This window comes from Notolepis coatsorum, assembly GCF_963971535.1.
Source record: "Notolepis coatsorum genome assembly, chromosome: 3".
Lineage (NCBI taxonomy): Eukaryota > Metazoa > Chordata > Actinopteri > Aulopiformes > Paralepididae > Notolepis > Notolepis coatsorum.
The window spans coordinates 38,305,910-38,320,077 of record NC_140167.1 but is presented as its reverse complement, the minus strand read 5'-3'; the positions used below and the strand labels follow the sequence as shown (position 1 = coordinate 38,320,077).

Sequence of the window (14,168 nt, the reverse complement as noted above, 5' to 3'; positions counted from 1 at the left end):
TCTAGTGTTGCACAAGGACCAATCAGCATGGGTATGGGCGGGTTCATTTTCCATTGATGGGGATTTGATTGGCTGTTTACCTGCGGTCGCAGGATTAATAACGTTAACGTTAGTTCGGCCAGATAAACAATTAAAATATACTAATTAAATGGTTGGACCTGTGAGATTTGTACTTTGTAGGTCTGCATTTTAAATGTAAGGAGTAAAAAGTATGTATTTTTTCTCTGAAATGTAATGGAGTAAAAGTACAAAGTATACAAACCTAATAATACTCGAGTAAAGTACAAATCCCCCAAAACAGTACTTAAGTATTGTAACAAAGTACAATTACTCAAGTACTTTACACCCCTGCGTGTGTGAGACAGAAAAACATCACTCCATATCAACTCAGGCTTCCAGTTTCTTCTTAGCTTAGCCCTCTATTCTCGGCTAACAGTACGTACCGGCATTTGTGGTATTCGATTACAATCACCCGTCATTCACCTAGCAAGATGTCTGCCATGATGTCATTGAATACTGCGAATACCGTCGTTCACTATGACATACGAATATACCTGCATGCCTCTCTCCCTTTCTCACTGACACACACACACGCATGCTGTACCTTGCCAAATGTTTGACAAAAGAGAACAAGTCGTCCGCTTCATTGACTTTGGTATGCAATGACAGTTTTTATTCAAAACAATTAAAATCATAAAAAAGGTAGAAACTAAGAAAACCCTTCCGAAAAGGCACTTCTTTCAAAGTGACCATAATATATTATACGTTTTCTTTTCCTTTACAGCCGTGGAATGCAGCTACAAACCAAAATGTGCGTATACAGGCTATGGTTTCACCAAGTGGTGTTGTTTTTATTGCTAACGACAAGTTCAGTTTGGACGTCACAGAGAAAGCCCTCTTGAGTACATCGCTCCTCTCCACCAGGCGTTGGGGGGGCTGCGTCTTGTGTCGCTCCTCCTGGCGTTCAAATGGAAGACCTATCGAGTCCAACTCCTCCCTTTGTGTTCCCTGAAACCTTGTTATATAAAGACGTGTGTTTTACTGGAAACTCTATGTGCTGTGTGTTATTGCTCAAATATTCTTTGAGAGGTCTGTGTGACATGCATCACTATGCCCTTCGGATATCTGACCCATTTCAGTGGCGGCTTGGCTATCAGAATACATTTTTATTAGTGTACTCTACTAAACTCACAGTGATGATAAAAGTGTTTTTTTCTAGACATTTGCTGCGTTTGGCCTCGTATACCAATGTACCTCATGTACATGAAAAGTACATGTTTTCTTTGTGGGTCATTTCATAGCCCCCAACCCCCCTCCACACTGTCTTAAAGCTTAATGAGCATCTGACATCAAGATTAAAACCTGAATATCGAAAGATTTCTGAAAATAGTCATGAAACGGGTAGCAAAAACCTTTAAAAAATCTAACATAATGTAAAGAGTGATATTTTTTGCGTAGATGCGGGTACACAGCGTAGAAGAATAAATAACATTTAGGATAAAGGATATGGCTTGTGGCATTTATAAGCAGTTATATAAAGAGGAACGCTGTAAAAAATCACTAGCATTCTTTCAGCCGGGAGCAGACGGGCTGGGGTGAGACGCTCTTTATTATTGTGCTGTAAACTCCTCCTCGTCCAGCTAGAAACCCAGCATCTATTCCACTCGAGGTGGCCAGAGTCACAGAGAGAGAGAGAGTAACTACAGTGTCATGTCTGTGAAGGAAAATGGTTCTTCTGAATGTAGTCATTCAACCTGGCATGATGGAAGCGTTGCAGCCCTGTCTGTCTCTATTTCTCAAAGGATCCCCCCCCCCTACATTTTGTGCTTCCTTATTTCTCCAGGATGTTTTGTCGACTCAAAGCCCTTTTCCATACGTCCCCACATTAATTTATGTGCAACAGTGAAGCTGAACATTGTGATACTCCTTTAGTTTAGTGTACTGTACCATATATACACAGTCAGATCTCATGTCACATCCGATGTACACAAAAAGACGTACAGTAGTACTGTGGTAAAAATAAATATTTTGCATTCCATGGAAACATCCACTCCACATACAATAGATTGTGTCGAGAAGAACTGAAAAACATAATTGCTTAATGATTGTTGCAATAAACTGAGCATAATATAGGCGTCAACTTCACAGATGTGCGAAAATGTCTTTACAAACATAAAACGAGCGCGTGGCATACCCGGTATCTAGGATATGTACATACAGTATACATACAGGCATGGAAGCCACATATTTCTGGGGTTACACATTACATGTATATGGATGTGATAGTAGTTCATCTCTCAACATCATGGATAGTGTACTGGAGGCTACATAAAACGACTGAGGTGTTTGTAGGCTCGGTCCAGACACTTTCAAGGATGTTTTTTTAAAGAGCAATTGGAAGATTTTGAATAAGGCTCTATGTATCCCCCTGTGGTCGGTGTCAGTCATTGCATGGTCAGCCATATCCAGCAGCCCCACAGAAGCTGTTTCATGTGCAGCAGGTAGACCGCCAGCGAGGCTTCTAGCTCCTCACACAAGCGCTGCGGGTGCTGGCGCTCTGTGCAGTATATGGCCACGCCCAGGAATGACATCAGCAGGAAGAGGCAGGTCAACAGGGCGAGGTGAGGGCGGGACGGTGTCGTCTCATAGGCTACGAACCCAAAGAAAACATCACCAATCTTTTTTTCCACAAACAGCTTTGATGTGCAAGTGAGCATCTATAGCCAGTCCAATTTTAATTTTAATTATGCGTGGCTCTTCCAGGTGTCATACGAACTGTGCAATCAGTTATACAAACTTTGTGATAAAGTGAGTGTAAGTGTGAGCAGGGGATAAAATCCATGCAGCACGGTAGCCAACAATGTTAAAAGTGGTCAAAAGACAACATTAAGGTCAACCCATGTGATGTTTGTAACACACACACACAACGCCACAGAATGACACCCAATGCTCTACGTTCTTTGCACATCGACACTTGGATCAGGCAGTGTCGTTTACAGAGGCATGCATGGTGACACACTATTAGTGACTAGAAATATTAAGTGACTTTTTACAGTCTTCCATACAGACTTACCACCTAAATAGTCATTGTATGGAATGTCTGTGAAGCAGACAGAAAAGAGGCCAGTCAGTCAACGCCGGGACACCATAGAGCAGAGAGCTGAGCTGCACGTTAGCAGACACCCCTCTGACTAGCCCCTTTCGGGACTGTAGTCACGCCAACATCGTTGGACGAGCTAACGATTCACGAGAGCTTTAGCTCGTCCAACAATGTTGGCGTGACTACAGTCCCGAAAGGGGCTACCTTCTGACCTACAGAGGCTGCCTGCTGTACCTTCTTCCAATCCAATCCAACTTTATTTGTATAGCACATATAAAAACAACATGGTTGACCAAAGTGCTTCACAGTATAAAAACCATACTATAGTAAAAAACACATAAACACAATACAGAGTACACAGAACTACAAAAAAAATTACAGCAGCAGACACATTTTTTTAAAGCTAGGGAGAACAAATGTGTTTTAAGATGGGACTTGACTTAATCACTGGGAGCGTTGGGGCCAGCCTAATGTGGGGGGGGGGGGGGGGGGGGGCAATGCGTTCCACAGTTTGGGGGCTGCAACTGCAAATGCACGGTCCCCCCTGTTTTTTCTTAAATGCTATTATCTCTCTGGAACACATTGGGTATTGGAATTATTTCCAATGGTTTAGAGCAAACTGACAGTTGGACACCACCACAAATTAAGGGAAAGACAATTTGTTTGAATTACAATCCCCCCCCCCCCCCCCCCCCAAAAAAAGTTATTGAAATAATTGACAAATTCACAACCACGCACTCAAAAAAATATCTTTATAATCTGGATATTGCATTGTTGAAAAAGCATGGTGATTTGTTGGCTGAACTGACTCGACACATCCATGTGCTAGTGGGAAGTTCCCGGAAGTGTGGAAACAAGTAAAAGTGACGACTGTTTTTTTAATATGGAGCAGCTGATCAAGTGTGTAATTATTGGCCAGTCAGCATCCTGCAAGTGTTTACATGGCCAGGCTCCTCAGGCTCTCTGCGACATGGTGTGACCGTTACAGGCTTTTGGATTGTCCACTAGGAGTACCACGGCAGGGACATGTATTGTAAAGTATTGTACTTTGGACAGACATCCATTTCTATAAAGGGAGGTATCACATGAAATGCGCTGCCTACTGAAACAACAGACCAAAATTGTCAACATTTTAAAATGAAACTGAAGGAATTTGTAAAAAGCCAATCAATCATGTAGTCATGTGTAGGGGTGGGGAGAGGGTATGTTTGTATGTATGTATGTATGTATGTATGTATGTATGTATGTATGTATGTATGTATGTATGTATGTATGTATGTATGTATGTATGTATGTATGTATGTATGTATGTATGTATGTATGTATGTATGTATGTATGTATGTATGTATGTATGTATGTATGTATGTATGTATGTATGTATGTATGTATATATAGAGAGAGAGATTAACTCTGTTGTCTATGAACATATTTTATGTCTGAATTGGAAATTAGCAGATGCTATAAATGCTGTGATACATTGCATTGGACAATTGTTGTGCAATTCTATACTGTATCTGTCCCTATCAAATAAACATTAAATGAAATGGACGCCACCTAATTTGCATGCATAATTAATCATGAGGAATAAATCACTTGCTCATGTTTGTATTTCTCTGGGTTCAGCGTTATATTAAATACTACAGCGTCCCCGGGGGGAGGGGGAGGGGGACGGTATATTTTACGATGCCATCTCAATATCTTTTAATGTATCTTTTACTGTTAAGGCCACAGCAGACCCCCGTGTGCGGGAAGGATTATGTTAAAGCACCTCTGAGAGTTGCACGCGAAAACACAGATTTAAATGTAGATTCTGTGAATAACTAACTATCAAACAAAAATGTGTGGCAACTGTATGAATGCATTTACAAATCCATGTGCTTTATTTCCTATGGCTTATGTCAATAATGATAGAACTGTGATGTACTGTAGTTTGCTTAGAACACGTGAAATGCAATCTAAGCAGAACACAATCACACGTTTGTTTAAGGTGTCTCTGTAGTTACCAGAGGGCAGTGCACTCTTTCTTTCTTGTACAAACACATGCAATTCACCTTTCATTCCTTAAAGGAACATGCCAACTTTTTGGGAAATTAGCTTATTTGCCATACCCTGGAGTTAGACAAGCAGATACATACCATTTTCTTCTCTGTGCATGCATTAGGCTTAGGAAACAACCGCACCGTTACCGTTCCGAGTATATCTGCTTAGAAAACGAAAATGACTAATTTTTTTTTTTTTATCTCCATGTGGTAAATACACAGGTTACAACATGTTTACAGGAAAGTTTTGGAGTTGTATTTCGAGTGTATTTCGTGACTGTTGGGAACTAGGCTACACTGGCAAAACTACTTCCAGTGAATGACGCTAAGCTAGGCTAACGGTGCGACTGTTCCCTAAGCGAGAGAGAAGAAAAGGGTATGTATCTGCTTGTCTGACTCCAGGGTAATGGAAAATAAGCTAATTTCCCCAAAAGTTGGCGTGTTCCTTTAAAGGTAGAATCTGCAATGCTGGAAAACAGAGACCTCTATAGGCACTTTGTTTATATATATATATATATATATATATAGTTTTTTATTTCAGTCTGATGTTTGGGTTGGAGTTTAGTAACCTTTTATACTGTGAATTTCTCTACACCTCTCTTGGCAGAGTCTGGGGTGTGGCCAGCAATTGCAAGACCGCTCCTACAGTATCTCCACTTAACTCCAACCCACAAAAAAGACCAGAACAAAACATGTAAACAAAGTGCAATACCAAACTGGGCTCTTTTGCCTAGAGGTCTCTGTTTGACAACATCACAGATTCTAACTTTAACTGAACAGGTTATAACCACCAAGCTACGATCATGAAGTAATAGTATTCATATTTGTTTTCTTCCATGCTCTCACCGTGTACAGTGGTCTCAGGATCCCTGAATCGAACCCGTCGCTCGCCTTTCCGTCTGTGGCTGGACTCTGTTTCTAACCCACAGCAGTTGCTTGACCTCTTCAGTATGGAGGTGGGGACTTTACCATTTGTAACCTTGACAGAAGACCATGTATATTTATGCATAGTTAGGAAAGACAGGTTCCAGAAACCCCTAACTAAAAGCAAGGAGAGGCCTATAGTGCAAAGTATAGTACCGGTATGTAGGCAAACTAGCAGCTTGTATTCATAGTAACATCGCTGAGGATGTCACGTTGCTGAAGACATACTGGCATTTTCCTCCTTTTCAGAGAAACGTGTTACTTATTTCCTCCCTCTTCAGATAAAAGTATTACATATTTCCTCTCTCTTCAGATAAAAGTATTACATATTTCCCTTCTCTTCAGGTACAAGTATTACATATTTCCTCTCTCTTCAGATAAAAGTATTACACAATTCCTCTCTCTTCAGGTAAAAGTATTACATATTTCCTCTCTCTTCAGATAAAAGTATTACATAATTCCTCTCTCTTCAGAAAAAAGTGTTACCTTAGGTTTTGGTGTGTCCTCCTGTTGTTGGTGATGGTGGTGTGTGTCCTTCCTGTGGCGGACCTCAGAGCGTTTCTCCCGGTGGGAATGAGGAAGACCGTTAATGGTGTCTCTGACGGACTCTGCAGCAGCGAATTTCCTGGACAGCGCCGACACACAGTGGCCCAGGGAGTCTAGGACCAGAACCATGACCAGACATGAGTAGGAACCCTGCTGCTGGCACAGCCTCATACCGAACACCACTGAAGTCTGAGGTCTGCCCCGCAGACGCATGATAAGGCAAAGTTAAACATGCAAAACAGGTCAAAACCTCTGGAGAACAGACGACAGGAGTTAACACTATCATTGCCATGTAGTGTGTGAGGTCAGTAAATGCAGGGCACACTATGAAAGCCTTTTATTGTATGATATTATGCAATTATTGCATAATTAATTAATAAACTATTTCTATTTAAAGATGCTATACGGAAGGGAGCTTTAGACTTTAGTAAATCAATCATAAAAATCCCAATGTGTGTTTGACATTTCAGCCACAACACCCACAGTTATCTTCATGCTATTTACTTTCCTGGAAGCCTGCACCATTCAAATCTCACACAGTGTTGTACATTCTTCTTCTACCAGCACTAAACCAGCCTAGAAAATCCTGATGGACAGCATTACATAATGTAAAAGTGCAATCATTTTAAATTTACTCACTTTGTAGCCAATCAGGGATGAGTCTGAGGAGCTATCTGAAAGTGGTGTGCCGTGGACATGTTGGGTGTAATAGATGCATTTATCTTAGTATGCAATTTTAGGGGAACCCGTTTTTGCCGGCTGCATAGTTTCAGCTGGTGTTATTTAGTAGTAGTAGTAGTAGTAGTAGTAGTAGTAGTAGTAGTAGTAGTAGTAGTAGTAGTAGTAGTAGTAGTAATAGTATTAGTAGTTTTATTCAGTCATCACACACAATACAATATGCACAATCATTCAACAATCTTTGATTTAGCAGTGACTGAAAAGGTACAGGCTGAAGCATAATGCTTATACATGCCTGTCCTATATTCGTAACAAATGAAGATTCCAAAACACTAAAAACCAAATACGAATTATTCACATTTGTAATCTTTAAAAATACCTATACAAAGCTTTTTTATAAAAAGAAATTAAACCAAAAGCAAATTACTCATTAAATGTATATCAGCATTGTTCCACAAGTTAACCCCAACAATAGAAATACATCTCCTTTTAATCCCTTTCTTAGCTTTTTTAACAGTAAATTTACAGACGTCTCTCAAAACACATTTTATTTCATGTATTGAAAAAAACCTTTCCACACCGTCCGGGAGTAACTTTGCTTTAGCTCTGTACATTATTTGCATAATTTTATAATAAACCAAATCATAAAATTTCATAACATGAGACTTTATAAACAGTGGATTTGTGTGGTCAATCATAGTAACCAGCCTTATAAAGGTTCAGAATGGCCAGCTTTTGCAGTAAGACTATTGAATTTACAGTCTTTTTAAATGTCGACCCCCATACTTCCACACAGTAAGATATGTAAGGAAGTATACGTGAGCAGTAAATGATGTACAAGGCCTTATAGTTTAATATATCCTTACATTTATACAGGATTGCTACTGATTTTTCCTTGAATATAGTTAATATGTTGTTTCCATGTTCATTTCTGCTAACTACCCCTATAAATTTGATCTCATCTAATTTACTCGATATCCCCCTCTATTTCCGTTTGATTACCAAAAGACATAAATTTAGTTTTCACCTCTTAACCTGCGCCCCCAAAAGTGGCCTTTTTAGTTTTCATTTTTGAGGACTGCATACTTTTTTTGCAAACCAAAATGATTCCAGAAAGAAAATTACATTTTAGTGCTAAGGTAATAGAGTAACATAGGTCTGAACTTGAGTTGTAGAAACACGTGTTACTCAAGTTTTTCTGTAGTAGATTCAATATTCAAGATCCAAGATTGTTTATTGTCATATGCACAGTTAAACAGACAGTTTGCCATACAATGAAAATCTTACTTTGCTAGTCCGCCCTTCACACAAAATCACACAATACTTAGTAGTCTTTAGTGATCCATAGTTCGGGGGCGAAGGGTGACAGTATGTTCACAGCAGTAATCAGGTCAGTGTCTGCCGAGGGGGGGTGGGGGGGGGGCTAGGCATTCAAGAGCCTGATGGCCTGTGGGTAGAAACTGTTTGTCAGTCTCGTAGTTCTGGCTTTCCTTTCAGACTCCTATATCGCCTGCCTGATGGCAGGAGGTTGAAGAGTCTGTGTTGGGGTGTGTGCTGTCCTTAATTATGTTGTGTGCTCTCCTGGTGGCCCTGGTAAAGTAAATGAGCAGTTTTAATCACTCGCTGGAGTGCCTTCCTCTCCTTAGCACTTAGCAGTTCAGTTTCCATACCAGACCGTGATTGAGCTGGTAAGGACACTCTCAACCGTACTTCTATAGAAGTTGCTGAGAAGGGTGGCATGCCAAATTTTCTCAGCCTTCTTAGGAAGTACAGTCGTTGGTGGGATTTTTTAATTATCTGTTGGGTGTTGTGAGCCCAGGTTAGGTCCTCGCTGATGTGGGTACAGAGGAATTTAAAGGTTTTAACCCTATCCACCTCCGTCTCACCTATGTACAGAGGTGTGTACTGTTGTACACTCCTCCTCCGTGGGTCAATAATCATCTCCTTGGTCTTGTCTGCGTTCAAGGAGAGATTATTGTCCTGACACCAGGCCACCAGTTCCGCCACCTAGTAGTTAGTAGTCCAGAGGTAGTATTTCCCCAGAAGGTGGTATGGCTTACAAATCCATACGGACCCATAGCCTGAAGCCTTATGTCCAAATTTCATAAAGATCCATTCAGAAATGAGTGATTAGGAGTGATTTTGGTAAACTGTGTACAAAAGAAAAACTGAGTTTTCTCATAGACTTCAATTCATTCTGCTGTTTTTATCTTCCTGTTTTCGCTCATTAGTTTTTCACCAGATCCCTGATTCATACATCCCCAGGTGGGGTATAATTGGAAAGCCACACTCATTGGCTACAACCCTTCACAATCATTTTCGAGATCGGATCTAGATTGACGGAACTAGAGCCCCAAGAGTCGGGAGTGGTATTTTGCGCAATACTGTGTACTTTGCACAAGCCTCAAATACCGGCATGTAACTCGAGAACCGCTGAACGGATTTTGTCGGACTTTGTCGCTATCGACAGGCAACAAATAAGCCTTCAAATTCGATATATATATTGTATTACAAAATATGCACACCCGAGCCACTAGTGGTCGCCAAAGTGCCGGTGGGCAAATCGTCCTAAAAAGGTCCCACATACGGGACCCTGCTTGCTGAGAGACAATTAATTAACATCAAACCAAGTTTTGAGAATTTCCAGCTCACTTTCAATATAAAACAGAAGTCCCTTTAAATTACTTCCTGAGCAATATAAATTTGTATCATCTGCAAATAATAACAAACTTTAACAGTTCAGTAACATTGCAAATATCATTAATATAAAGTATATATTATATTTATATATATTTTATACATTGTACTCCTCAGGTGACCTTCATAAATCCTGACAGTGTCATTAATTTGCACATTGCTGTCTGTTTTCCAAGTAGCTCTTCAGCCAAGAGTTAGCTACTGTATACCTCGTATCCCATACTTCTCCAATTTTCTCACTAATATGCTGTGATCTATTGTATCAAAAGCCTTCTGCAGTTCAATGTAAATACCAATAGATTTACCGCAATTCCTAAATGTATAAAAGCAAATCAAGACTGTAACAACAAATTGTGTTTGCTGAGGAATGAAGACTGCAATAAGATACATCAAGCAGACAACTAACACTTTGAAAACAACCTCTACCTCTAGCTGTCATTCTATAAAAGAGGAATCCTTTGTGTAACAAATAAAATAAATGTTGCAGAAAGTGTACAGAGGACACACAGTAAGCATATAGCATATAATTATGTACTTCTCCTACCATGTCAAAGAAGGTGATATAAACAAAGGGTTGCTTGCCTATGTGCCCTTTCGATAACATAGAGTGGGCTGCTCCCGCCTTAGAAAGCTGACTCACCATTGAGGGTCCATCTACTTTAATGCTTTTACAGCAGGCCAGTCAGTCTCTCTCTCTCTCTCTCTCTCTCTCTCTCTCTCTCTCTCTCTCTCTCTCTCTCTCTCTCACACGCACACACGCACGCAGCGAGTGCATCTTTCTCTTAATGCAAGCCAAGCACCAGTACCAAGAAAACTGTGGCCTCAAACTGTCAAGAGTCACAAAACCACTTTTCTGTTTGGCTCCATATACCGTAAGAAGTAATGTCCGACTGTACTGTTTATCAATAAAAAAAAAATTCCTTGAGTTGACATTTGTTGTGAGGGAGTAACTACTAGAGTGCTTTAAGTCACTCTCAGGCGGCGCTGGGTGAACCCTCTGAAGCACATTCACTTCTTGTTCGCCAACAACAGCGCTGTTCCGGTCTCGTCGTACCTCGGAGACAGCCTAATGTAAACTTTGGTGAAAAAGGTCTCTCCACTCTCGCTCTTCAGACGTAATGTTAACAATGGTAAATTATCCACCGTTAGGAAGAGTCTCTTTGACCCCTTGTTATAAACTGTTGATGGAACACAGGTGCATTTGGGTTTTCACATGCGTTCTCTTACCCTCTAATGTGCGCAAGTCGCTGTACAACCCTGTTGACATCACTTCGGCATGACAGCGGTGTGTTTAACTCTGCCACACTGTGCCGTTTATCCTGGACAGATGACTGTTTACCTGAGTACTCGGTCTTGCCAATTTCAGCGTAGACCGTAGCCAACAGCTCCAGACTCCTGGCTGTAACTGGATGGTCGTTACCGAAGGCCCTCTGGTGGATCTTTGTGGCCTGAAGGGACACATGAAGGATGACAGCCGGTATAAACCAACTGCACAAGTGGCACTCCCCCGTCTATCTGTTCAAAGAGCTGTTGCAGAGAAGTCAAACAGGCGATTAAAAGCACATACCTTTCCGCTGTATTCTAAAGCGAGGTGAGGTCTGAAAGGAAGGAAAGAGGACAACGGTAAGCTAACACAGTTGACTTCCTGTTTGCTCTGTGCTATGACTGAAGTCAAAATAATTTTTTTTTGTATTTGATTTTTTTATTATTTTTTAAACAAACATATAAACAAACATGACAACACACAATAAGATATACAAGCATTAATTGTCAGGGCACATCCAATGAGATCACATTTTAGTTAGTTGTCTTATATAAGATATACCCCTAATACCTGTTATCTAAAAAACCTACACACATATGCTCCAGCTCGAACCCCCCCCTCCCGGACCCCACCTTGAGAAGTACCTCCACTATCCCTCGCACCTAACCAGACACTACCATTATAAGCTAGCTTTTATTCTCTCCACCACTTCTAACCACATTGACATTTTGGATTCATTGAGACCCAGAATTCTTGCTGTAGATATTTCTTGGTAAATTACATCGAGATATGTAAGAAACCAAACTTTACGGCACATTTTTTCCGGTTGAAACCAGCGTGATGCGATCAGCTTCTTAGCTACTGTGATACCCGATAAAACCAATCTCTTTAGCTGTGGATTCACTGCAAACTCAAAAACATCATTCAATAGTAATACCGAGGGGTGTACAGGTATATTCCAAGATACGAGTTTTGATATTTGTTGGGTCACATCTTTCCAGAATGCCTTAACTGGTGAGCAGTCCCAATACATGTGCATAAATGTCCCTTCGTCCCCATTTGTACATTTGGAGCATTTGGAGTCTTGTTTAAGCCCCATTCGGCACAGTCTTATAGGAGTCAAGTATGTCCTGTGAATATAGTTAAGATTGATTTGTTGATGATCCGGGTTCCTTGATGTAAGTCGGACATTTGCCCAGGCTCCTTGCCAATCAAAGTCATTTTCCAGGTCTGGTATATCCCTCCTCCAGACAGAGTCTAGTTGGAGGGTTTCATACGAGGACGTTAGTAATTGATGATAAAATTCTGAAACAAAACCTCTCGATGTCTCTCTTTCGTAGAAGAATTTGTGGTATCTGTGGTGTTCAATTGGTCTGTCTAATGGAACACCGTGAGACTTCAAACATAGCTGTAACTGTTTGTGAAAAAGCCATGTGGACTTGGTGAGATTAAATCTTTTGCGTATTTCTTTATCACTACAAAAACCCTGTTTGTTAAAAACATCCTCTAATGAGTGTATGCCTTGCTCTTCCCATATAGGGAATCTTATAGGTCGTTTTCCAATTAAGAGTGCATTGTTATTGAATAAGGGAGTATGATTGTGCCATTTTTGTGGGTTAGGATTTTTTTTTTGTGATTCACGCCATATCCGGATCGCATGAGTAATTATGGGGCCAAATTTTCGTTCACAGTGCTTGATTGGTAGTTTAGTGTATGCTATGTCCTTCAGTCTATGTGGGGCTACTATGTTTTCTTCAAATTTTCTCCAGGATACTAATGCTTGGGGGTCAAACCATGTTGTCAATGGACTTAATGTGTACGCCTTAAAATATAGGAAAAAATCTGGAAATGCCATGCCACCATCTGCTTTATTTCTCTGTGCGGTGGATCTTTTTATACGTGGTGGTTTGTTATTCCAAATAAATTTGTATGTGGAGGAGTGTAATCTTTTCCAGTAACCCTCTGGAGGGGGTAACGGTAGCATTGAACTGAAGAAGTTGATTCTAGGTAGTACATCCATCTTAACTATTGATATCCGTGCTTGTACTGTGTTTTTAAGTTTTGCCCATCTATCAAGGTCGTCTTTGATTTTGTTTTGGATTTTTGTGTAGTTGTGCTTCACCGTTTGTCTTATGGTGGGGACTATTTCCACTCCCAAGCATCTGAAATGTTTTACCATCGGTATCTCTCCTGGGAGGGTTGTATCTTTTTTTGCAGGGGTGTTAAGTGGAAGGAAAGCCGACTTCGGCCAATTTATCTTAAATCCCGATAAATCACCAAAGTCCTCAATCAACTTGAGCAGATGAGGCAATGTGGTGTTGGGGTTTTGCATGAACAATATTACGTCGTCCGCATATAAACTAATTTTTTGTTGTGTGCCCTTGATTACGATTGGTTCTATGGATTGGGATTGTCTTATATATTGTGCTAAAGGCTCTAATGATAGATTGAACAGTCCGGGACTAAGAGGACAACCCTGTCTGGCAGAGCGTGATACCGGAAAGATTTTGGAGATGATTGTGCCTGTTGTAATCATGGCCGCTGGGTCTTTGTATAATACTTTAATCATATCGATGAATCCTTTTCCTAACCCCATCCTTTCTAGTACTGCCCATAGATACGACCATTCCAGCCTGTCAAAGGCTTTCATAGCATCCAGGGACAGCATCGCCTTAGGTATGGTGTCCTCCTTGTCGGCATCAAGTACGTGCAGTATTCGTCTTATGTTTTCAGTGATCAGGCGGCCTCCTATGAAGCCAGTTTGGTCTGGGTGAACTAAAGAAGTCATATGCTTTTGTAATCTGATGGCTAATACCTTAGAGTACAGTTTGATATCGGTTCCGAGGAGGCTTAAAGGTCTATAACTACCGCACTCGTTGGGGTCTTTGTCTTTTTTAAGGAGGACTGTTATGAGTGCAA

The 14,168-nt window shown here is 40.7% G+C and overlaps 1 protein-coding gene across 1 annotated transcript in view; it reads right to left on the bottom strand.

Annotated features, from left to right (window-relative positions):
* Window positions 1-2,438: 2,438 nt before the first annotated feature.
* cUnh14orf180 (chromosome Un C14orf180 homolog) overlaps window positions 2,439-14,168 on the bottom strand; it is a gene marked incomplete at its 5' end in the record, with an annotated part of 25,955 nt that continues 14,225 nt past the window's right edge. The window contains 6 exons of the mRNA XM_084311171.1: window positions 2,439-2,650; window positions 3,074-3,100; window positions 5,987-6,119; window positions 6,551-6,723; window positions 11,325-11,433; window positions 11,553-11,583. Coding sequence (XP_084167297.1) covers window positions 2,445-2,650; window positions 3,074-3,100; window positions 5,987-6,119; window positions 6,551-6,723; window positions 11,325-11,433; window positions 11,553-11,583 — 679 coding nt within the window. The 3' untranslated portion in view covers window positions 2,439-2,444. The remainder of the gene's footprint in view (window positions 2,651-3,073; window positions 3,101-5,986; window positions 6,120-6,550; window positions 6,724-11,324; window positions 11,434-11,552; window positions 11,584-14,168) is intronic.